Source organism: Harpegnathos saltator, unplaced genomic scaffold (genome assembly GCF_003227715.2).
Source record: "Harpegnathos saltator strain DR-91 unplaced genomic scaffold, Hsal_v8.6 scaffold412, whole genome shotgun sequence".
In the NCBI taxonomy this organism is placed as follows: Eukaryota; Metazoa; Arthropoda; class Insecta; order Hymenoptera; family Formicidae; genus Harpegnathos; species Harpegnathos saltator.
The window spans coordinates 14,755-41,051 of record NW_020230220.1 but is presented as its reverse complement, the minus strand read 5'-3'; the positions used below and the strand labels follow the sequence as shown (position 1 = coordinate 41,051).

Here is a 26,297-nt window from a genome sequence, read left to right as displayed (position 1 = left end):
TCCTGGAGGGTATGTTGCGCGGAGTCGTGGTCGTTCTCACAGTGGTAGCAGTGCGTTGTACGCTCTTTCCCAATTCTGCACAGGTACTCACCGAAACATCCATGTCCGGTGAGTACCTGTGCTATTCTGAAAGTCAGGGTCCCGCGTGCCCTGCCTACCCATTCTTGCAGGCAGGGCTGGACAGCCTCGACAGTCCTCCTCCCATACCTGGCGTTAGCCAGAAACTCTTGCCATCTCTGGAGGAGGAGCTGTCGAGCCTGGTGCTTCATCCTTCGTAGCGCCGCGGCGAGCGCTACATCATCCCCTCTACCCTTATGAGCTCCCGCTTCCTATAGTACATATTCCTGTACATTAGGGCCAGGAGCTCGAGGGGAGGCATGCCCGCCAGGGCCGTCACCGCCACATGGGATACCGTACGGTAACATCGGGCGACCCTGACCGCCAGTGCCCTGTGCGCTCTACGCAGAAGCGCTTGTAACGGGCAACTGGCGGCCAGAGCCTCTGCCCAAATCGGTGCTCCGTACAGAGCCACCGAATTGAGTAACCTAGCGTGGAGGCGACGGGCCTTCCAGTCCGGTCCCCCGATATGGGGCATTAATCTGCCCAAGTTGGCTGAGATAGCTCTCAGCCGGGGGACCAGACGGTTCACATGTTCCTTGAAACACCAGGTGCCGTTCAAGATGAAGCCCAGATACTTCATCTGGGCCTCTATCGGGACCCTGATTCATCCCACGCGGATCTGAGCCTGGGGTGGCTTCATCCCCTTTTTATGTAGGAAGATAGCTTCCGTTTTCCTTTCTGCCACCTCCAAACGCAGACCGCGGATGGAGCGTACAACGCGCGCCACCGCAAAGTTGGCCATTCTTACGGCCTTCCCCCAGTCTCCCCCCGGCCAAGACGAGTGTATCGTCTGCTTAACAGATTATACTGCAGCCGCGGGGGAGGACGGTTCGGAGGACTGAGTTATATCCGAGGTTCCACAGTAAGGGGCCTAGGACTGACTCCTGTGGAACCCCGCAACTCATCCCCTTCTCGCATACACTGCAGTCGGCGTCCATCCAGCTTAGACGCCGACCCCGGAAGTAATCCTCGATAACGGCCGTGAGGTAGGGTGGGAAGCCAAAATGCCTCATGGTCTCCACAACCCTACCCCAGAGCAGGGTGTTAAAAGCGTTGGCGATGTTTAACGACACCGCCACGGCCACCCTGCCCTCCTGCTTATGGCCTCCGAGAGGGATCTTAGGTGTTCAATGGCGTCCACCGTTGATCTTCCCTCTCGGAAGCCGTATTGGCCGTTCTCGAGATCTGGTTCTTTCCGGGACATATGCTTCACTAGACGGGCCGCGATCACTCGCTCAAAAACTTTGCCCGCCTCGTCCAGGAGATATATGGGCCTGTATGCGGAGGGGGAGTCCTCCGGTTTGCCCTCTTTTCGAAAGTGGACCACATTGGCCCTCCCCCAGACTGGGAGGAACTTGCCTTCCCTGAAGGCTTGCGAGAAGATCTTCGCAAGTCTTCTCGTGATGAACCCCGAGGCTAGAGTGAGAACTCGGCCGGGGATACCATGAGGTCTGGGCGATTTACGGCTCCTGACCTTCTTGATGGCCTGGGCCACTTCCTCCTCTGTGACCCCCGGTATATCCCTTTATTGTTCAAGAGTGGGGGCTCTGTACGGGTCAATGGGGTTTCCCTCCCTAACCGGGAAAAGGGTCCCCATGACCCGCTCTAGAAACCGGGGGTCAAGCGTTTCCGTCAACGGGGCGCCCATGGTTTCAGCTTTTGCATGATCATTTTATAAGGGCGCCCCCATGGGTCGGCATCTAGTGATAGGAGGAGGGTGTCCCACCCTTTACCTCTGGACGCCCAATGGCGTCTCTCAGCGCCGTCGCCGCTCTGCAGAAATCTCTGCGGGCGGCCAGACGGCCTCGGGGTTCGAATCCTGGTTATTTCTAATCCTTCTAAAGGTCCGCATGAGGTGAACCGACTTTCTCCTGAGGTCTGCGATGTCGTCGGTCCACCACCAGGCGGACCTTTTTGGGCAGGGCCGGACTCTGGGCATGGATTTCTCGCACGCCTCTGCGATTATGCCCATAATTTCCTGGACCGCAGAGTCCAGGTCCTGCCCCTCCGCCTGTTGTGGCCAGGTGGTCACGTCCAGGGAGGTTTCCAACGCCTCCCTGTCTAGTTGATTCAGGGCCCAACGCCCTGGTCGGGGCACTTTCCTCTGTTGGTGCCGCAGGCCATTGGGGCTGACAGACAGCTCCATCTCAATGATGAAGTGATCGGACAGAGCTTCCAATTCGTCCGCCACCCGCCATGTCCGCACCCACCTTAGGGCCGCAGGGGTTGCCCAGGTAAGGTCTATTATTGACTGCCCTTGCGATCCCACGAAGGTTAACTTCCTTCCCTCATTTAGCAGGTGCAGACTTAGTCTTGCGGCCCAATCTTCGAATTCCTCCCCCCGCCTGTCACCCCGCCGGGAACCCCACAGCTCCGATTTCGCATTGAAGTCCCCGGCGATGATGACAGACCCAGGGAGATACCATGTCACGGCCCTCCCTATATCCTGGAGCCTGGACTTGAAGCTTATCAGGTCCAGGGCTCTTACTTGGAGGGAGGTATACCCCGACCACGGTAATGGCTCTCCACCTAGCCACAACAAAGTTCCTCCCGCTGCCTAGCTTGGCAGCCGGAGGCGAGTTTTCGCCAACCCTCCATACTATGGCCACGGAGCCTATCTCGTCCCCGAACCACCTATTGTGGTTTTCGGGGATTCGATACGGCTCCGCGATGATTCCTAAGCCCGCACCGCGCTCGGTCATGGTGTGCTCAAAAAGCGGTACAGCTTGACGAGCGCGGTGCAGGTTGGATTGGAGGAGCCGTGTGTCCATTATCCGGATTAGATCACTAATTTATCCGCCGGTTCCTCCTCTCCCTCACTCCCGTTCTCCTCTCTCGCCCGGGGACGCTTCTCCCCCCTCCTCTCGACCTCCATCTCCTCGCTTTCCCCCTTCAGGCTGTCAGGAGTTACTGTGTCTGGAGGGGGGGTGAGTCTACCCTTACCCTTCCCTCTTTTTCCCTTCTCTCCAGAGGAGGGGGAGCGGAAGACACTGGTGGCATTGTTACGGGTGCCTCCCCGTCTTCCCTTCCTTTTCCCGCCTTCTATCTTTTGGGTGGGTGGCAAGCCGGCCCACCCAAAAGCCCCACCCATCCTGCACCCATCCTGTGCCCAGACAGTTGTCCAGCCTCCATACATATTTGGCACCTAGCCCTTGCCGAGCAGTCGCTAGCCCGGTGTCCAGGTTCTCCACATCTATCACAATTGCGGCTTCTATCAGTTCCACTTTTGCAGTTTTGCTGGACGTGACCCCTTTCAAGACATCTATGGCATTGCAGGGGTCTAACGTCCAGCAATTCTGCCCTGACTTGGGTTCAACCTATGGTCAGTGTCTCCTTCTCAGTGATCTTTTTCGCCGCTGTTAGGGGATACCGTAGCCACAGGGATCTTGATACATTAGGTGTCGTCCTTATCCTCTCTGTCTGCACATCAGTTAGCTCGCAGCCTCCATATTCCATCACTTGTTCCGCTACTTCTCTTTCCGTGGTGGAAATTTCCATGCCTCTTATTCTGATCTCCCCCATTTTCTGGGGGCGATTTATTCTTGCATTGTCCGCTAGCACCTCCCTCAGCTTCTCGGCCAAGAGGTCTGCCTGCGCATTCCTATCCTCCCCGGGGATCTCCAGGATCAGGACTCCCGTTGCACCCTGTCTTGTTTTAATCCTGGAGATCCCCAGGTTATTTATATTAATGTTCCTCTTGGCCTCCGCTAGCAATTCCATGTACCGCCCTTCCTCCGCGGTGATCGAGATCGTCGCGGTGTTAGGGACTCTTCTTTTGGTCTTCTTCTCTATGTCCCTTACCCTGCCTGTTTCTCCGAAAGGGCTCTTCGGTAACTGCCTTTTCCTCTCTTCCTCTTTTTCCCTTCTTCTCTCTTTCCGTCCAACTACCTTCGACCAGATCTCCTGTGTCTCAGTTTTATCCTGCTGTCTCACTGGTTGGGGTGGGTTATCCTCCTTCTTGGAGAGCGGAGCATGAGGATGACTCTGTGGTTCCTGTTTCCGTGTAACAGGTTGGTTGTCATCCTTTTCCTTTCACCCTCTCTTCTTCTTTTTTCCTTTGCTCTTGTTTTCATGAGCAGGCGTTTTCTTCTCTTTTATTGTTTCCTTTTCTCCTTGGTCTCCCATTTTCCTAGCCGATGTCCACTGTTCCATTGCTTTAAATACAATGGAGGTCACCTTCTCCTCCATTGACTCATTCCTCCCCAATTGATATTTGTTGTGCCCTGGCAGGTCACTTTTCTCGATCCTGACCCTGGTTGCCAATAGGATGTCTTCCATTATCCTTGGGCCACTCCCAGTCCCGTCTCCTCTCTTCTTTTCCTTCATGGGGTGTACCTTACCTGTTTGGATCGAACCAGGCTGAACTTCGATCCTCCCCACAACCATAGGCTCCTCCTCATCGGTATCAGCCGTTGGGGGTAGGATCACCTTCCCAGGTCCCTTCTTTCTCTTTTCCTCTTCCCTCACCTGCAGCGTAGGCAAGGAGGTCACCGTCGCCGGAGGTGGTGTCTCCTTTATACTGCGCTGCTTCCGTCCTTCGCACACCAGAGACGGGAGGAACACCGCTCCCGAAAGCGGCGCCCTCCTTATACTTTGCTGTGCTTCCTCATTTTACTCCGGAGGCGAGGATGTTATCGCCATTGACGGTGATGCCTCCTTTATACTCCGCAGCGCTGCTTCCAGTTCCTCCATTTTCTTCTTTGTTTCCTCCAGTGAGGTACGGAGTCGCTCGTTTTCCTTCCGCAACTCCTCTAGGATGTCTGGGACTCCTCCTGCATCTATGGCTATTCTGTCGGCCATAATTGTTGTGCCGGCTGCAATGGCAGCCGAGGCATCCCTCAGCGCCTTCACGTATTGACCTTTCAGATTCTTTGAGCGAACCGAAAATCCTAATATTTTCATCGAAGCCTCTAGTATTGAGGCGTCGATGTCTCTAAACGGGGCATCTTCCAGGTGTTCCGAGATCCTTCTTACCTTAGCCTTGTATTTTCGGTTCTCGGAACAGTTCTTGAATTCTGCCTCGGGGTCAATCGTCAGTCCCCTAAGCAGCCTTCTTTCCCTCATTTCTTCGAGAAGGGCCTTTTTCTTTTCTAGGAATATTTTCTTTTCCCTGTAGTTCCCAGTTGTCTCTGGTCTTCTAGGTCGACTAGTGGCCTTCTCCTCAAACCTATTCAGATCGATCTCCCCATCGAGTTATCTGGGGATATCCCATTTTCCCTCTGTAGGATTCTTCCCTTTTCCCCCTTCCTCCGAGGAGACGGATTCAGATGAGGATTCCGTCACCATCCTCTCTGGTGATTTCGACCTAAATCTGGATCTTCCTCCCTTGTTCCGATTTGCACTTCGAAGTCCCTCCCTTCTTGTTGGTCGGCTGGTGCTGGGCCGATCCTCCAGGACCATCTCAACCACCTCCTCCCTCTCAGGGCCTCTCTAGGTCTTTGGTCCACTCGTGTCTATATGACTTGTCAGGGTCTTGTTTCCATTTTCCAGATCCGTTTTTTCATTAATAATTGGTTCACTCATTTTTGGTTTGACACCCACCACTTCATACGGCTCCGCTGCCCGGGCGTGCTCGCATCCCCCCGGAAAGGGGGAGCCTCTGAGTTCCCCCAGAGGAGCAGCATATGGTTCTGGTCGGCGGAATATCCATCGCCGACACGGGCCTCCCGCCCCCTACACCACCATTTCTGGTAGCCAGGCCGCTTTCGGGGGTCCCACACCTCCGACAATGTGGGCACCGTACGAAGCGCCGCCACGCGGAGGGCCCCATGGAAGGAGGTAGCTCACCGGTGTCGCACCCCACCGGGAGCGCCTCTCCTATGGCAGCCAGCGTGCTCGCACCGCCCGAAGGTCCGCTTTAGGGCGATGCGATCGCATTCCCTCGGGCACAGCACACAGGGGTTCCGGCCCCGCCTCGGAATACGTCCGAGCGGCCCGGAACACCCCTCCACCCCCCGGGTACCATGAGGGGTTCCAAGCCCTCATGGTGTGCAGACCCGGGTGTGGGTTCCTGCCTCCGCCCGGCCGTGGCCGGGACGGATGAGGGAGAGGTCCTCCCCTTCGGCTGCCGGAGCATCGGCGTGCAATGCCTCCGGAGGTGGGGTACTCTATGATTACGCACGAGGGTGCCTCGACCCAGACCTCGGAATATGTCCGAGCTGCCCGATACACCCCTCCACCCACCGGGTACCATGGGGGCAGGCCCCCATGGTGTGCAGACCCAGGTGTGGGTTTCTCTTTCCGCCCGGCCGAAGCCGAGCGTGTGAGGGAAAGCGGGGAGATCCACCTTCTTTGGCTGCCGGAACACCGGCGTGCAATGCCTCCGAAGGTGGGGTCCTTTCCCCTCTTTGCCCTAGGGTGACTCGACCCCGACCTCGGAATAAGTCCGAGCGGCCCGGAACACCCCTCCGCTTCTCAGGCACCATGGGGAGAGGATCCGCATGGGATGGAGCCCTGGGTGCGGGTACGTCCCTCCACCCCGGTCTAACCACAACGGTCTAACCGAGGTGGGCAAGGGAGAGGTCCGTTCTCCTTGGCTGCCGGAGCATCGGTGTGCAATGTCTCAGAGAACAGGGTCCCCTTCCTAGAGTAGGTGCTGAGGAGGTCATCCCTAACGGCTGCCGGATCACCGGAGTGCAATGCCTCCAGGGATGGTATTCTCCTCCCACCCGCTTTACGACCAGTCTGGTCGAGACCAGGCTAGTCAACCAGTCTGGTCGGGCGCGCTTGGCCTAGTCCCTCAGTACAGACCACTCTGGCGTGGTAGAACTTGCCAGGGGCCGAAACCACAGCCGGTACAGCTCTGTACATCATTGGGACTTTCAAGCTCCCCCACCACGTCAAGGTGGCACCCACGGGGGAGTTTACCTGGCCCTGGCGAGCTCCTCTGGATCGACCTCCGGGTCCTCGCTCCGTTCCCCTCCCTCAGGGGCGGGGATCCAAGGGGGGCCCTCCTCCACCCTCGTGAAGAGGATGTCGAGGAGCCCTGTATAACGGGATTTGTTACCTCGAACTGGAAATCACAGGAAAGAGAAAAGGTGAAGAGAAAGGAATGCACAATATTTCTTATAGAATTAATTCACATTTTATTTTTCATGATTAAGATGAGGCATTTATTATAATTGCTAGCACAATTTTATTTAAATAAATTGAAGTAATTTCTTGAAATAACATATCGATCAATAAGTCCCGGGACTAACCAACAGATGGCACCTCTAATAATAAATCCATACCATTCTCAGTTAGTACCAACCTTTAGAAGTTACGTGTCAAACTTTCATGACATTCCGACATTGTGTCATTGAGTTACAGTGGTTTTAGTGACGCTACTTTTGCTATTTTCAAAACAATGGAAAAAATCGAATTTCGTATGTTAATAAAACATTGCTTTTTATTGAAAAAATATACCATTCAAACTCAGCGATGGCTTGAAAAGTGTTATCCGGGCTCTGCTCCGTCGAAAACAACCATTTGTCGGCAGTATGCTGATTTCAAACGCGGTCGTACAGACACAAATGATGCTGAACGCTCTGGTCGTCCAAATGAGGCTGTTACACCAGAAAACAAAAAAAACCCTCAAGATCGTAATGGAAAATCGCAAAGTAAAGTTGCGTGAGATAGCTAACATCCTGAAGATATCATTTGGTAGTGTTTACACTATTTTGCATGAACATATGATAATGAAAAAGCTTTTTTTTCGAAATGGGTGCCGCGTTTGCTCAGAATGGAACAGAAACAACAACGCATCGATGATTGAGAGCGCTGTTTGGCACTGTTTACGCGAAATAAACAGGATTTTTTGCGTCAGTATGTGACAATGGATAAAACTTGGATCCACCACTATACTCCGGAATCAAATCGGCAGTCAGCTGAGTGGAGAGCAGCCGGTGAAAGTCATCCGAAGTGACTAAAGCTTCAACAGCCGGGAAGGTTATGGCCTCCGTATTTTAGAATGCGCATGGTATAATATTCATCGATTACCTTGAAAAGGGAAAAACCATCAATAGTATGTCAATATTACATAGCGTTATTGGAGCGTTTGAAGGCAGGAATTGCAAAGAAACGGCCTCATATGAAGAAGAAAAAAGTTCTCTTTCATCATGACAATGCACTGTGTCACAAGTGGATAGTAACGATGGCCAAATTGCATGAGTTGAACTTCGAATTGCTTCCGCACCTACTGTATTCTCCAAATTAGGCCCCCACAAATTATTGGCTGTTCGCAGACCTCAAAAAGATACTCCAGGGAAAGAGATTTGGCTCCAATGAAGAAGTGATTCCCGAAACTAACGCCTATTTTGAAACCAAAGATAAATCGTTCTACACGGCTGGCATAGAAAAGTTAGGAAAGCGTTGGAATGAATGTATCGCTCTTGAAGAAGACTATCTTGATGAATAAAGAAGAATTTTGATAAACAAATGTTGTTTTAGTAGTTAATCCCGGGTCTTATTGATCGATGTGTTATAATGTGGAAAAAAATCTGAAAATGTTAAATCTTTTAGTTACCGACGTATATTTTGCTCGATTTCCTGACAGTTTGCGAAGAGCATCTATTTCACGACCTTCCTCCTCGTCTAAGTTTTTCTTGGAAAGTCTGAGTTTTATCTCCGTTACAAGAAACCAGGCGCACTCATTTCCAAGTTTTGCAAACGATTGCAATTGTTCACATCGAGCGTCCATACATTTTGTTATAAGTTCTAACCAGTCAAAAGATGTTGCGTATCACGATGTTTACCGTGTAGACTTTTCGTTTCTTCATCGACGGCTGCTGTGCCTGGGATGAATCGATAGGCATCCTCTATGATGCGGTGTTCGCCTCTGCCGTTTTCTTATTTTCACTCACCATGATCGCTCTTGCCCCATACGCTGTGGTAAAGGTGATGGTCATATCGTTGATATAGACAGGCTCCGGTACGACCCTGGTTATCGAGTGCAAGTAATCGCGTTTCATGTACTCCTTAAACTTTTCCTATATGGCGAAGTCGAACTGGATTCTTGTAAAGGTTGCCGAATAGTTTTATTGTAGGCTCGAACGTTGTCTCGTCGTTTGATACTCGCAATCCGATTTGCATCCTCTTGGTATCCAAAGTGTTGAGTAGTGGAAAGAAGCATATAGCTCTCATAGCGAGCCTTCCCAGAGTCGTCATACGCGATCTTCTTAAATTCTGCGTTTGCGTTAGTATTCGCCATTACGTTTCTCACAAGAACTTATTACCCCACAGGTGAAAACACGAGAACTAATATACTTTGTAGCAATGAAACTTGTACTAAGGCTGAAGAAGCTCAAATGATTTGGGCCCAGCCCAACGGTCTTCTTATAGGGAAAAAAAAGTAGAGGGTTAGCTCTGTGTGCATACAACAAATAAATTTATTTCTTAATATTTGTTAAATGATTCAGCTTAGAACGTTCTAGAATTTCTCAGAACGAAACATACGTGTTTCTACGAGTTTTATGATATTATGGATGCAGGCGTTATATTTGCCGAACCAGTGGATGAGAAAATACAATTTATGGTCTTTTCATGAAAATTTCCAATTGGACTCTATTCTAGTTAAAACCGATTATATCGGCCATTCTCACATCTAAATTTATGTTTAGATAAACACATTTCTACAAATCGTTTTGTGTAGGGCGCAAAGGAATGGCGTCGAGCACACATTTTTTCACGTCTGAGAATTTATAGAAACGAGAAGAAAGTAAGTTTATTCTTTTGTGGCAGCGATAAGGTTTATTATTTTGTGGCCGAACGGAATGTACGAGCCCTACAGATTCCGACGTTTTATGTTATCGCGGGAATAGGTATAATATTCGCTAAATCAGTGGATGAGAAAACGCCCTTTACATCTCTTTTGTGAACCGAAGTTCTATCCTAGTCAAAACCGATTATATTTTCTCCCTCGCATATAAATTTAGATAAACAGACAATTCTACAAAACGTTTTTCGTGTAGGGTCTAATGGAACCGCACGGACCTCGCATTTTTCACGTCTATGCGAGATATAGATATGAGAAAAAAAAGTTTATTCTTTTATAGCAGACATTATGTGAATGGGTGCGTTCAACGGAGAAAACCGCTCAATAAGCGATTAGTGACCGCTCAATAAGTGACTATTGGTCCTTACTGTTAGATTCTTACATTCAGACCAATAACGTTGACGAATTACTCAACAGTTGCGTAACTGTTGAGTGTTGTGAACGTACTCATCCTTTAACTTTAACAGATACCAAATTCTGTGATAAAACTAGACAAGTACGAGGGTGGTCCGATAAGTACTTAGCCTACAAAAAAAAACGAAAATTTTGGAAAAGTGGTGATTTATTTCTCAACATAGTCTCCTTTTAGCTCGATACACTTTTCTCAGCGATGCTCCAACTTCTTTAACCCGTCTGAAAAATACGTTTTCTCGAGGTCTGCAAAGTAGGCCTCCGTGGCGGCGATGACCTCCTCATTCGACTCAAATTTCTGCCCGGCGAGTGACTTTTTCAAGTTTGGAAACAAAAAGAAGTCGCACGGGGCCAAATCTGGAGAATACGTTGGATAGGGCAGCAGTTCATAGCCCAATTCGACTAATTTGACCGTGGCGAGGGCGGAGGTGTGAGCCGGTGCGTTGTCATGGTGGAAGAGTACTTTTTTCTTCGCCAAATGGGGCCGTTTTTTCTGCAATTCGGCGTCGAATCGGCCCAATAATTCGGCATAGTACAGCCCTGTGACCGTTTTGCCCTTCTCCAGGTAGTCGATGTAGATCACACCTTGTGAATCCCAGAAAACGGTGGTCATCACCTTTCCGGCCGATAGAACAGTCTTCGCCTTCTTCGGAGCACGTTCGCCGGGTGAAGTCCACTGTTTCTACTGTTCCTTGGTCTCTGGTGTGTACCAGTGGATCCATGTTTCGTCGACGGTCACGAAACGACGCAGAAACTCCTTCGGATTGCGCTTAAACAGCGTCAAACACTGCTCTGAAGTGGTCTCACGGTTGCGCTTGTTGTCCGGAGTGAGCAAACGCGGCACCCATCGCGCCGACAGCTTTCTCATGCCCAAAATTTCATGCAGGATATGACCCACGCGGTCTTTTGAGATGCCTACTGTCTCAGCTATCTCGCGCATCTTCAATCGGCGGTCTGCCAATACGAGATCGTGGATTTTTGTCATGTTATCCTCCGTGGTAGCCGTTTTCAGAGCACCTGGGCGTGGCTCATCAAAAACCGACGAGCGACCACGTTGAAACTCGTTAAACCAATTTTTGACGGTCGCCATCGAAGGAGAAGAGTCACCGTACACAGCATCCAAGCGCTATTTGATTTCGCTGCGCGATTTCCCTTCCAAAAACAAGAATCGAATCACCGACCGATATTGCTCTTTTTCCATTTTTCTAAAATCCGCGGACACGCCCGCTTCCACACGCGGTCAAAACAAAACTACGAGTCCGATTCGGCTGAAATTTCGACAGTAGCCCACCACGAGAATGTACTACACGATAATAAATTTCTCTTGCGATAGTGGCGCCATCGGGCGGTGAGGCTAAGTACTTATCGGACCGCCCTCGTATATTATCGAAAAGCGTTGGTATAGTTAGTCCCACTTTATTTACACAGGCATTCGCGGAGGTTTCTCAAAAATTTTGGAAGATCCAAGTTATATAAGAATGTTCGAAGCTGTTGCGACGTATTTTACTGTTCCCATCGAGTAACATTCTTATTCCGTGATATTCGTGAAAGTATAAGATGTCGCAGCTCTTCAAAATTGTACGTGACTATATAATCGCAGCGTCGGTAGCAAATCTAATAATCAAATGTGGCAAATATCTGTGTGAACTCGCGAGTGATAATGATAAGAAGATATAGAAGTGTTTCATAAATTCGCGGCCATGTGCAGTAGAGGCCTACTGGCGATGTCATTCGCTTGCGGACAATTTAAAAATGATCCTCGCTTGCATGGGATCACAGCCGAGATTGTGGAAGCGAGAAGATTACTCGGAAAGAATGAAGAAGATATTAGTGACTGTGTTTGGGATATCCTCCTTTCCGCATCGTAAGTAATTTCCTTTTGCTGTGATGTAAAAGAATAAGTGTAATAAATGTTTGTGTTCACGAATATTCTTCATTTCCTCAGTTCTCACCAATATTGTACGAAGCGGAAATCCAAAGAGCCGTTCTCGCTCGAGTATAAAGCTTCTTCGACAACGAAATCTGCCCGTGAGTATAAGGAAAAATAAGTATAAGATTATTCTCTCGTAGAGCCTTGTGTGTTTAATATCGAGTTAAATTTTAGCAAGTCGTAATAAAATAGCAAGAATTGACAATGATATCGCCCGCAATATAAATAAAAACGGCATTGATATTATTCATGATGACGCTGTTCACGTCACCAATAACATCATCGAGTATGTTGACGATGGAGTCGATGAAACGCCGCAAATGAAGCGGGTGAAACCCAGGACTTCCGAATCTCGCAGACTACACTACCCGAAGGTAAGAAAAGGTAAGAGAAAATTTCTTATATTCTTAGCTGTATTTTTATTCTAATTGTGTGTAAAATTTAAACCTGTATAACATTTTAAATTTATATTTACAGTACAATAGGGTAGTGGATACGGACAGCCGAAAGAACATCGGAGGGACAAAAGCGAAGACCAAAGGGTGCCCGAAGTGACAGCAAAAGTCGATACCGTCAACAATCGTGAGTTCTTATATAAATGTATTGAAATACTCGGGGAAAAGTCACGTAATTATAGAAAATTTAATATTCTCGGAAGGGAGTCGAATATTCGGATTCTCCCATCCCCAGAAGAAGCCAGCATTATTGAATATTTAGAAAATGCTTTTCGGGAAATCCACGACTACGCGGTAAATTCGGGTGGTGCGAACCACTATGTGGGGTTGACGCTTGCTTCTTCAGGCTTAACGCACGGGTCGGCAGGTTTATCACTTCGTTCCGCTCGGGACTTGACCTACAACGAGATTTGGAATCTTGTAAATTCGTTAGCGCAGAGTGCCGGAGGTTATAATATTTTAGAACATTTCAAAATTAATATTATCAATGTCGCGACACCTTCTAGTCGTGGAAAGAAATCATATAAACTAACTCGTGAAGTTATAGCGAAACGCTCAAACCTTACTATAAACAACTTTGACAATTTGTGCTTTCCTCGTTCGCTCGTCGCTGCGATAGTGTACAACTAACGCGGCAATGTGCGCACAGGAGAAATGCATGATAAATGGAATTCCGTGAGGAAGCAATATTCTATACTACAACGAGACCTAGCGGTCGAACTGACACGGAAAGCCGGTTTCTGTATACCTGAAGAAGGGGGCATTTCTGAGATTGAGCGTTCCCAGCATTATCTTGCCAGCAACGATATCATGATCGTTGTTTATTACTTTAGTTTCTTCGCACGTGGTGAATCCTCCATGTACGATGGTATTAGGTCAATCGGAAAGTTCCGTCCGTTTTCTTGTAAAATGTATGGCTTTATTTAAAAAACAAAATGAAATAGTACATCAATCAATGTATTGTCCGTCGTTAACGATGATTTTTTCCCATCTTTCGGTCAACAAACGAATTTCGCGGCGAAAGAATTAATTAAATTACTCATCTTTGGAGGCTATCCAGAGACCCATTTTTCGACGTTTTCATAAGAATTGAAGCATTGCTCAGCAAGTTCGTGTGCCACTGACCGAAATAAGTGGTAGTCGGAAAAGGTAAGGGAGAGTGGGGCAAGTAGTGATAGGGGGCAAAGAGTGACAGTTCGAATTTCTCCTATTTCTCGCTCTTCATTTGTTTTAGCTGTCAATAGTGAGTAAGTTCTCAAACATCTAATTATCCTTAAAAATTGCGATTGAGTTAATGAAGTCAAATATAGCTAATGAAGAAACCTAAAATCTTGTCCTCGTGAAACAAGATATAACCTAATCTTTATTCAGGTATTTTAATTTACATTGTTTTACTCCTGATCCTCTGAGTGAGATTTAACCTATACAGAGTTGTACGCAACATATTTCTTTTATTGTAATTTAACCTATACCATACTTGCATATCAATTCGACTCCTCTGAAACATGTTTTAGAGAAAAAAGGCAACCGCTGGGACAAAAAGTGACAATTTTTGTGGGGTAAATAGTGACAAGCTTATCTAGAATAAGAGGTTAAGTTAATCTATTTTTGAAGAATCTAATGAACAGTTTTAGTCCCATGCTAGGTAGTATGATGTCCAAACTTCAGACAATACTGACATAAACTATTTTGTTTGAATCATTTTCACAATGGTTAGAAATTATAAAAAGAAAACAAACAGAGAAACTGCCATTCCCAGTGAACTTGCAGCTGCAGTAAAACTGGTTCGTGATGGATGGTCTATCAGAGCAGCTGCCCGACAGAAAGGACTTAATAGGCAGACACTATGGAAAACAGTTCATCGCACTACAAACTTGGAAAATTTGGACGAGAACTCCAATTATTTTCAACTAAGCTGTGGAAGAAAATCCATCTTCCCTAAAAAGTTAGAAGATGAAATTGCTGAATATTGTATTAATATATCTAGAATGGGATTTGGTTTAAGTGTAAATAAAGTTAGGGAATTGGCACATGAGACAGCTATTAAAAATAATCTTCAAATACCAGAAAACTGGAAAATCAGTAAAATGGCTGGTATTGATTGGTTTCAAGGTAAAATATATCTCACTGAGTTAATTTGTCGCTATTCAAATATTAATTTTTTTATGATTAATTCAAACTATTTATTTATTTAAAGGTTTCAAAATACGACATACAAATATATCAATTCGAGTTCCAGAAGGCTGTAGCATTGCTCGTGCTTCAGCATTTAATAAGAAAAATCCCAGCAAACACGGATATATAACTGTAATATTATCTTAATAAAATGAAATGTAACATGCAATATAACACAGATGTAGTAGGTTATATTAACGTTACTAGTAATTTCCTACTTATAGAAATTACAGTTATATAACGTTAATGTTACATGTATATAACATGTAGGTAACATGTTACATAACCTTCAAAAAGTAACCGAATACTTATATAACTGTTATAAAACTTATAAAATTGTTATATAACCTTAATATTTCTTGTTATTGAATAGTTACGTATGAAGAAAGGACGGATTGGACAGTCATCTCTTCTAAAAATTAGTCTAAAATATAAAAAAAATGAAAATTGGACAAAGTATGAATTGTAATAGATACAAATTTTAAAAAATTCACATTCAGAAAAGTCATAGTTAAGAGTGTTGTTTATTATAACAGAACTTCTTTTCGATGAAAGTATACAAATTTTGATATTTTTCTCAATTTGAAATAAATGAAAAATTTAAAACTAAAAAGAAGTGTAACAATTTGTATTTTCATCGCGAAAACAAGTTCTATTAAAATGAACTTTAAACTATAATTTCGTGAATTTCTTACAATCTGATGTATATTACAATTTATATTGTATCCAATTTTAATTACTAATGTTTTAGACTAACTTTTGAAAGAGATGAGATGTCCATTTTTTTTTAAATTTATATTAAAAATTTGAATAATTCAATATTTGTATGTGTTACAAACGTGAATACCATAAATATCAAATTATTTCAACAATTTCAAATAAAAGTTATAAAAATTTAATTTTTAATTACAATTAATTAAACAATTGGATATCCGTAATATTCATATTTGTAACAAATATGCAAGACAAAATTTTTATCATAAAACTATTTTATTCAATTGGATAGAATAAACATACTTGAAATTTAAAGTATTCGTAATAGTTATTAACAGTCAATTAGAAAGTAATTTTATTAAAAGTACATTTACTTTTATATAAACTAATTTTATTAAATTTTAAAAATATATGTTCTCGTAAATATATATTTCTTTTTATTACAAATAACAAACATATATTTTTAAATATATTGTGACGCTTCTTTCGAAGCGCCGACAAACCGCCGTCGGTCCGTGCGCCGCGGTCTTACACCAACCGAATGTTGGGCGCCAGGTGCAGCGGGCTGCACCACTCACCAACGCGAAGATTTCCCCGTGGCGCGCGAATCCGTCGGGTCCGGTAGCTCGTGATAAGTTTGAGTCGGCAGATGGGAAGGGTTCGTCGGAAATCAGGAGGCGGAACGCACTAAGAAGAAGATTCAAAATGGCCGATTTGGCGAAATTGGAATTTATTCGATAACACCGGGAGACAATACGAGGGTAATTTGATAAGTCAGTGACTTTTTTAATAAAAGATATTTTTTTCGGGAAATAAGCGTTTTATTTCTCAACGTAGTCTCCTTTTAGCTCGATATATTTAGTCCACCGTTTTTCCAATTTTTTTATTCCTTCCAAATAATAGGTTTTCTCAAGGCCCTCAAAATATGCGTTTGTTTCAGTGATGACCTCTTCATTCGACCCAAATCTCTTACCGCCCAGCCATTTCTACAGGTTTGGAAACAGGAAATAGTCGCATGGGGCTAAATCTGGTGAATATGCTGCATGGGGTAGCAGTTCGTAGCCCAATTTATGGATTTTTGCCATGGTGACTACACACGTGTGCACCCGTGCATTGTCCTGATGGAACAGCACTTTTTCTTCGCCAAATGCGGTTGTTTTTGCTTCAAATCAATATCGAATCTGTCCAAAAGCTCTGAATAATATTCGCCGGTGATCGTTTTACCCTTTTCAAGGTAATCGATGTGAATGATACCGCGTGCATCCCAAAAAACTGTGGCCAGACCTTGTTGGCCGATAGACCCACCTTGGTCTTCTTTGGTGCACGTTCACCCAAAGAAACCCACTGTCTTGATTGTTCCTTGGTCTCTGGTGTGGTGTGATGGATCCATGTTTCGTCTACGGTAACGAAACGGCGCAAAAACTCGTTCGGATTGCGGCTGAATATCGCCAAACACTCCTTTGAAATGGTCACACGGTTGCGCTTATGGTCGAGTGTGAGCAATTGCGGCATCCATCGCGCGGATAGCTTTTTCATGTCCAAATATTCATGTAAAATGTGATGTACCCGCTCAGTTGAGATACCTACAGTCTCAGCCACTTCACGCACTTTCATTCTCCGATCGTCCAATATCATTCCATGGATTTTATCGACGATTTCTGGTGTGACGACCTCTTTTGGGCGACCTGAACGTTCAGCGTCACTTGTGCTGGTACGACCACAACGGAACTCAGTAAACCACTTCTTAACCATTGAAATTGATGGTGCAGAGTCCCCATGGTATTTATCAAGCTTTGCCTTGGTTTCGGTGATGGTTTTTTTACGCAAAAAATAATGCTTAATCAGCACACGAAATTCACTTTCTTCCATTTTCGTTAAAATTCACGAGGTTGTCTGCTTTCAATGGCTGTCAAACACTAACTAAATGGCGCAGCTTGCCCAAACTTGTACAGTAGTCTATTAATAGATGACAGTTGATGGGAGCAGTGCTGCATTTAAAGTTACTGCGCGAAAAATTCAAAAAGTCACTGACTTATCAAACTGCCCTCGTAACCTCCCGCTTCTCGCGATACGGTACACGTGAATTCCTTTCCGGTCGCTCCTACGCGAGGTCGATACCGCTCTTCGTATACAAGGCGTTTTCGCGGAACGCGACACTTAACGGAACACCGGAAAAACAAATGGCAGGTGGACGGTCTTACAGTGACGGGAACCTCCCGGCTGCGTGGTCCTCGATGGTCGACGGGTCGGTCGGTCCGGTCGCGCGTCCAGCGGCAGCTTGGTCCTCTTCGGGATCTTGGCCTTTGATAATGCACAGCACTCCTCCCCTCTCCGGTAGCGGTCGGAACACCCACTCTCCTCTCCTTCGCACGCGGAATACCAAATCTTATTTCTCTCTTTAGAGCGGTACACAAAGCGTTTTATCTTACGAGCGGTAATTCGAATCTTATCGGTTCGAGGCCAAAAGCGAATCTGTCTCCTTTTCGCGAGGCGAAAAATTCAATTCCTCATGGAGAGAGAACAACGAGTCTTCTCGTCTCTCGTTTTTTCTGTTGTTCCTTTTTTTCCGATCGGGAATCCTTCCGCGAATTCTGTTGACAATCCGCGGAACGGATGCCCTGTCTCGCTCGCTCTCTCTCTGTCTCTCGCTCTCTCTCTCTCTCGCTCTTTGTCCGTCTAGCCGTTGTTTTCGGCTAGCGACCCATGCGTCAAGAACGTGCTCGACGGTACCTTGCTGCCTCGTCCGCGTTGTCGTGGTAGCCTGAGCTGAGCTGTAATAATACACGGCAGCGGTAATCTTTGCGGGATAACGATAAATTTTCTGCGACGAGACGAGAAAAGAAAGCAATCACCTGAGCTGGCCGCGCCGGGCGGGGAGCGACATCCTCTGCATCCTCCCTGGTCTTCCTGTCCGGGTGTCGGCTCGGGAGGTCCATGGGCACAAATCTTGGGGACGCGAGACCGTTGCACCTGCACGCTCTTAATTCTTAGGTCTAATTGCTTTCGGGGGGGGGGGGCACAATTCGGCTTCCCCCCCGCAAATCTCGCGTAAAGACCGAGGATTTGCCTTGTGACGGGCGCCTCCACGGCCGCCACGTTACAATATGTAACATATATTATAGAAAAAAGAAGCAACGTTTCTGTACAAACTGTAAATAAAGACGAAAATAAAATTTGGAAACGTTGTAATGAAATCGACATTACACATTAAAATAAAAACGAAAAAAATGCCTGAAAACGTACATTACAATAAACTCACAAAAACTGAAAAAAAGCATCTGAGAACATACGTTATAATAAAATCACAAAAAGAAGATATTGAAATAATAATTATGATTGAAAAATGATAAAAACTGATAATATTTTAATAGAACTTCATCTATTTTAAACGTATTAATTATTTTCGTCAGTCATTTGTTCAGGTCCGGCGGGTTTTCCTTTCTCTTCTCTCTGTTTTCTTTGTTTGGCAAAACGCAGCCATTCCGCCACTATATTATCAAATCCAGCCTCTGTTAAAGTAGAATGTTGTAAAGTAATTTCTCCTAGAAAAAAATTAATGTGTTAGTATTGCGACGTGATTTTCGCTCGCCGTCGGCAAACGGCCGTCGGCCCACGCGTCTCGGCCGTTCACACTCTCACAAAAGTGGTTGGGCGCCAGGTGCAGCGGGCTGCACCGATCACCAACGCGAAACGGAACACCACCAAAGGGCCGAGACACGCGAATTCGACGGGACCGGTAGCTCCTCGGTATTTTAAGTCGGTAGACAGGAGGGTTCGATCGGGAATCCGGGACGCAGTCGGGAAAACACAAGAATAGTAATGCGCGTTTTGATTATCTCACTTTTTATTCTCTCGGGAATCGGAACGGTCCGACTCCTCGATATGGTAAATTTCGCTGTGTGCTCTCGCGAATTCGAACTTTGCTCTTCGCCGACAACCAAAACGAGACACTGTACGCACGCGATACCGAAACAATAAAGCAGGTGGACGGTCTTACACTTCGGGAACCTCCCTGCGGCGTGGTCCTTCGCTTTCCTTCTTCCTCCACTCCCTCGGGCGCAACGCAGCCATCGATGGTCCCTCCTTGGGCGAGGAGAACACCAAAAAAACCTTTTCTCCCGCTAACTTCAAAACGACTCTTTTCCGCAACGATAGGCGATAAGCAATCCGCAATGCTCGGAAACAGCCCGGCGATATCAGAGAGAGCGAAAACGGCAGTCCCCTCTTTTATCTCCTTCCACAGAAATGTTTTCTCATTCTCTTCTGTTGTGTCGTGCTACCCGTCTCTCCCCGTTCCTCGTTACCTCACCCAATACGGGAATCCTTCCGCGGATCTCTGTTTTCGATCCGCGGGACGGGTGCTCGGTCTCGTTTTGGCGCGTGCTCTCTCTCTCACTCCCGCGGTCTCCGCCTAGGCCGGCTTTGTCTAGACGGCGATCACGCCCGAGCACGGGAGCATCGACAGCTTCTCCGGATATTCCTGTAGGCCTGGGGACACGGGAACGGCAGCGAGAATCTCTTAAGGCGATACGGGAATCGGTAATATTACTCATAAGGGGGAGCATTCACCTGAGGTGGCGGTCTTGTCGAGGGGTGTCGTCCTCTTCCTTCCTCTGGTCCCTCCGGTCCTGATGGGCGGCACAGGAGGTCCAGGGGCACAGAGCTCGGGGACGCGGGGCCGTTCCATCTGCACGCTCCTATTACTAACACTAATTAATACGGGGGCGCAATGAAGCTCCCCCCCCGCAATTCTTGCGCGATGTACTGTCCGTCCCCCCCGCAAACCTCGCGTAAGGACCGAGGGTTCGCACTGGGACTGGCGCCTTCCCGGCTGCCACGTCACAGTATATATAAAATAGTATTGGAATAATTTTTGGTTAACGGATGCTTTTAATAACATGTAAAACATACTTCTCATTATTTTAATGAAATATTTGGTGAGTGCAAAAGTTCGTGCGGAGTTTCAATAGATGGAGTTATAAGCGTCGTAAAGTGTTGTCATTAATACTTCCATCTACATATTATATAACGTTGGAAAGGTGACGTCTTCAGCTGTTATTAAAAAAAAATCATTTGTTTTCATACAAACTGCTTCGAGAAATATCACTTTAAAAATGAGTATCGATAAGGTGCATTTACGGCATGTTATGCTTTACGAATTTCGGAAGGGAATAAACGTTGCCGCAGCCGTAAAAAACATTCAGGATGTTTATCAGGATGAAGCACCAGCTAAACGAACTGTGGAAAAATGGTTTGCTAAATTTCGACGCGGAGAATTTAACCTTGAAGACGAGCCACGCTCTGGTCGACCTTCTGACATTGATGACGATGTTTTGCGTACTTTAGTGCTCAATAATCCGCGAATTTCAACAGAAGAAGTTGCTACAGCACTAAACGTTGACCAATCAACCGCTTTTCGGCGTTTAAAAAAGATGGGATTCGATTTGAAGCTCGATATATGGGTGTCCCATTTGCTGACCGAGAAGAACAAAATCAAGCGAATTTCTGCAGCCGTTTCTTTACTCGGGCGGCTCAATAACGAGTCGTTTTTGGATCGACTAGTGACGGGCGATGAGAAATGGGTCCTCTACAACAATGTTCAGCGCAAACGGACATGGAAACAATCAGGTGAGCATGGTGACGCAATGCCAAAGGCCAGTTTGCACCCGATGAAGGTGATGCTCTCTGTTTGGTGGGATTGCAAGGGCATAATCTATTTCGAGCTTCTCCCCGCTGGCGAAACGATTGATTCGGACAAGTACTGTCGCCAATTAACCAATCTGAATCGAGAAATAAAAGAGAAACGTCCAATTTTGTCAAATCGCAAGGGAGTCGTCTTTCATCATGACAACGCCAGACCGCACGTTTCGAAAAAGACGCTGCGCAAACTGAAGAGCCTGAAATGGGATGTCTTAACGCATCCACCGTATTCTCCTGATATCGCACCATCTGACTATCACTTGTTCCGGTCATTGCAAAATTATTTAAATGGAAAAAACTTTGACTCTTTGGAGGCCTTAAAAAACGGCGTCTCTTCGTTCTTCGAATCTAAACCGCGCAGTTTTTATGATCGAGGCATCCGTATGCTGCCAGAACGTTGGGAAAAGATTATAGAAAACGATGGAGAATATATCATTGATTGAATAAAGATTTTTGTTTGCCTAATCATTGTGTGACTTTTACTCACAAACTCCGCACGAACTTTTGTACTCACCCAATATAAATCGGAGACTTTAAAATTATTACGAATGCCTTTCCACGAACAATTAAGAGCGCAATCGTTTGTGAATAGTTTTGACAGAGTGCGATGAATATTATCCCGAGGATTAATTCCTCCTATTTTGAACAGAAAGTCTTTCTATAAACAGAAATAAACAATTAGACAATTTAATATTTTATTATGGCAACACTTTATTTCAATGATAACACTGAAAAAAACCAATATGCAAGGATGTACACTAACAAATTTTAAAAATGTACACTAAAAAAGAGCAATTGCAAATAGCGAAGCAATAATACAGTATCGAAATAAAACTACTATTGAAATAATTTCAGGATTTAATATTTACATACACAAGGAAATTTATATGATATGAACGAATTAATGTAAAATTAATGTAAAAACTTACGAATTGTATTACTGCTTCATCAGTATCGTATAATAACGCTTCAAAGTCTCATATGCTTTCAATTGTTTGTAATGATAACATTTTTGCGATTATACTGTTCTTATCGCTGTTCCTTAAAACGGGAGTGCGAGTCGTCATTGCTTCTTTTGTTCTGCTTACTCGTTGTTTCAAATCTTGTAATATTAAATTCGACGTTGCTTGCATACGTAACATTTCTTTTAAATATTCTGCAATACAATAACTAATGTTACACCTGTTACTAAAGTAATAAAGTATGTTATAGATAAAATACAAAATAATGTTAGATATTTGTAATTCAAATTATATACGCACACACATATATAATAGCTGCTATTGAAGTAGTAACCAAAAGCAAAACTACTTTTACTGATATGTATCATTACTTTTCTTCAATGTATCTTTATATTGTTTTGTGCCTTTTAAAAATTTTACGAGGCACCGGATTCCATTAGGAGAATTATTCCAATTGATATCAGTGACGGAGTGTGTGAATTGTCAAAACATCTCTTATAAATTGCAAATATTCTCCTAAATGCCTAATCAGATTACGGATTGGAGATTGAAGACTGTGAATTGAAGGTTAAAATTAGATTAATTGGAATAAAATTAACCAAGATCGAAGTTCGTCGAAATCTAATGTTCAATCCAATTCTCAATCATCGATACATTATCTAATACGAGTATAATAGGATCTGATGACCTGTAAAATTTTAAAGAAGCATACGACATAGTATCAGGTGTAGTAAAAAGAAATCCATTATTTTTCCAATAGATGGATTTAGTTATCTGTATCTCGCGTTGTATAAGTCCGATCGGGTTCCACTAGATGGCGTTAGAAAGATGAGATTTCGTACTAAAAAAACTTTTGTGACAGTTTTGTGATTAGTTGACTCAGTTTTGTTTGAGCGCGCATCAAAGATGGACACTAGCAAAGAGAAAATACGTTATATTTTACAGTTTTTCTTCGATAAAGGCGAAAACGCAAGCCAGGCGGCTGAAAATGTGAATAGTGTTTATGGTCCTGATACTGTAACAGCCAATCACGCGCAATTCTGGTTTCGTCGATTCCGTTCCTGTAATTTCAATGTCAAAGAAGCACCACGCACTGGAAGGCCAATTGTCGAAAATATCGATAAAATCATGGACATTGTCGAGTCCAACCGTCATGTAAGCACTGTTTCGATTGCCCAAGAGCTAAAGATTGCCCAAAAAACCGTTTGGAACCATTTGAATAAGGCTGGATACAAAAAGAAGCTCGATGTATGGGTGCAACACGAGTTAACGAAAAAAAACCTCATGGACCGAATTTCCATCTGCGAATCGCTGCTGAATCGCAACAAAATCGACCCATTTCTGAAGCGGTTGGTCGCTGGTGATGAAAAGTGGATCACTTACGACAACGTTAAGCGAAAACGGTCGTGGTCGAATCGTGGTGAGCCGGCGGAAACGGTGGCCAAGCCAGGATTGACGGCCAGGAAGGTTTTGCTGTGTGTTTGGTGGGATTATGTACTATGAGCTGCTCCCATACGGCAACACTTTTAACTCGGAACTGTACTGTCAACAATTGGGCCGTCTGAAGGAAGGAATCGCCCAGAAGCGGCCAGCTTTGGCCAATAGGAGAGGAATTGTGTTCCATCAGGACAACGCCAGGCCACACACATCGATAGTAACTCGCCAGAAGCTCCGGGAGCTTGGTTGGGAGGTTCTTATGCATTCACCTTATAGTCCGGACCTGGCACCAAGTGATTACCATCTGTTCCTGTCCATGGCGAACAATTTTGCTGGTGAAAAATTCGCTTCAAGAGAGGCTTGTGAAAATCGACTGTCAATTTTTTGTCAATAGGGACGAGGGCTTCTATGAGAGAGACATAATGAAATTACCTTCAAAATGACAACAAGTTATCGAACAAAACGGCGCATATTTGACCTAAATCAGATCATTCTAACTATGGTAATTAAAGCCTTCAATTTCATGCAAAAATAATGGATTTCTTTTTACTACACCTAATATAAGAATGCATTGAAGACATGTTATGATATATATCAATAAAAGTAGTTTACTTTTTGGTACAATTTCAATAGCATCAGCAATGGCAAAAAGTTTGGACAAAAGGGACAATAAAAAATATTGAAACATCTTTCTTATTAATGGAATGACTCTTTTTTTAGGGACTTAGACTTATTTCCTAAAATTAAAGAACTCATCACAAGTGCACAGTTTTGTAATATACAAAAGATGTTTAAAGTAACAGGGCATTCCATCGCGGATATTAAAAAAAATACTGCGGTGATGGAATGCACTTACTCCCACAAACTTTGAACAAGTTGTGGAACATGATATTATATGGAAAAAATTTAATATTAAACATCATTTAAATAAAGTATTGCATTTTTTTATTTGTTGCTACTATTTCACTATTAACCATCGCGCGCGCGTACGCGTGTGTGTGTGTGTATGTGTACAGAGTATCTAGTAACTTGTGAAGCAGTCGCGATGTACAGATAGAACAAATAACGGTGTACAAATAGGTCAAAATCATTAGAAAAATTATATACCATTTTGTAATTTTCTCAATATTTACTCCGTAATTAATTAAAATATATAAGCAAATGAGTACATAGGAAGCGGTAGAATCAGCTCTGTGTGAAAGGAAATGGCTTATTTCTTAGCAACGATAAGTAACAGTTGATTTTTCGGTGCGCAACCGTGTTATATACTGCATGTCATTCTGTCTCGAAATCAAGTGTTACTCATCGTTACTAAGAGGTAAGCCAATTTTTGTGCACATAGAGCCCATTCTACCGCTTCCCGTGCGCTCATTCGTTTATATATCTTAATTAATTACAAAGTAAATATTGATAAAATTACAACATGGTGTGTAACTTTTCTGATTATTTTTATCCGTTCTACCTGTACACTGCGGCTGCTTGATGAGTTACGGAACACTCTGTACATTAATACATACTTTTTATATTTGGATCTTCTCTGCAGACGATGAAGCACACAATGAAGAACCTACAACGTTTAGACATATTAATGTTATACTGTTAAAACTTATTTTTATTGATTTCAACAATATGTACTTACTTTCCATTACTATAGGTATATCGTATGACTGTACATCGTCGGATGCTTCATAGGTTTTTATTTGTTCTGGAAATATATACAATATTATAATAATGAATATTACATATCACATTGATAATAACAGTACATACCATTATGACGTTGTGACGTTGAAATGTCGTTTCTATTATTATTCCTCACATTAATATCTTCATTAATATGATATTATACATATCACTGCATGTTAAGTCGCCCGGAAATGATGGAATGGCAGAAACTATTTTTCTTGTATTAATTGATCTCTCTGCACACAAAATATTATTTTATAAACAAGCGCCTATAATACTCGATAAACCAAATATGTAATTTCATTTTTATATTAATGTTGCAACAGCTCTCGTATAAATAAAACTAGATAGTTGTTCTCTAGGAATTGTTAACGTTTAGTAACATTTTGAAAGAATTATAGCTATTAATAAATACATATATAATATTTTAACTGGAGGGCTTTCACATTTAATTTTACTTAATATATTTGCATACGAATGAACTTGTGATAACAGTTAGACATTTTGTATATTAAGCATACTAAAGCATGCTGTTATATAATCTATATTCTTATTCTTATATGGTCGAAGTATATTGTTTTCTTTTTCCTCTTCTTCGCTGCTATATCGGTTCCGTTCTACATGTAGCCTTTTGCCAAGTCCCAATCTGTCTTCATCGGTTGTTTGATAATCGGAGTCAGCTGTACTTCTTCTTGCCGATTCTAGAGATGCTACAATAATGAAAAAATTAATATCTATTATTCCTTATGTGTATGCGCATGTATGTGAAGTATAATAATAAAAGCATTATAAAAAAATAAATTCAACCTTAGTGTATAAAGGCTATTAGTAACACCAAAATAAGACAAGCTATCAATACATGGACTTACTACAGGATTTTATAACATCACTTCATATTGATTCCAAGTTTCCAAACATGGACTTACGCAATTAGCTATAAAGTTAGCGGCATT

The 26,297-nt window shown here is 44.2% G+C and overlaps 1 protein-coding gene and 1 long non-coding RNA gene across 2 annotated transcripts; both read right to left on the bottom strand.

Moving 5' to 3' along the window:
• Nucleotides 1-18,940: 18,940 nt before the first annotated feature.
• On the bottom strand, nt 18,941-22,326 carry LOC112589166 (uncharacterized). The gene is made up of 5 exons (XM_025301358.1): nt 22,284-22,326; nt 22,189-22,235; nt 21,781-21,917; nt 20,471-20,493; nt 18,941-19,101 (listed from the first exon to the last, which is right to left on the bottom strand). Exons 1-5 carry the CDS (start codon nt 22,324-22,326, stop codon nt 18,953-18,955), a joined length of 399 nt encoding a protein of 132 aa, XP_025157143.1. The 3' UTR covers nt 18,941-18,952.
• Nucleotides 22,327-25,193: 2,867 nt separating this feature from the next.
• LOC112589167 (uncharacterized) lies at nt 25,194-25,497 on the bottom strand. Its single transcript, XR_003113327.1, has 3 exons — nt 25,429-25,497; nt 25,298-25,363; nt 25,194-25,225 (listed from the first exon to the last, which is right to left on the bottom strand). It is a non-coding gene; the product is annotated as an uncharacterized LOC112589167 (long non-coding RNA).
• Between the last annotated feature and the right edge of the window lie 800 nt (nt 25,498-26,297).

Bases quoted from the DNA above. Each gene is read 5' to 3' on its own strand.
- LOC112589166 (XM_025301358.1), bottom strand. From the start codon at position 22,326: ATGACGACTCGCACTCCCGTTTTAAGGAACAGCGATAAGAACA. The intron at 21,918-22,188 runs GTAAGTTTTTAC...TTCTGTTTATAG, and splicing joins ATGAAGCAGTAATACAATTC to AAAGACTTTCTGTTCAAAAT. The intron at 19,102-20,470 runs GTATGTTTTACA...ATTTTTTTCTAG, and splicing joins TTTCATTAAAATAATGAGAA to GAGAAATTACTTTACAACAT.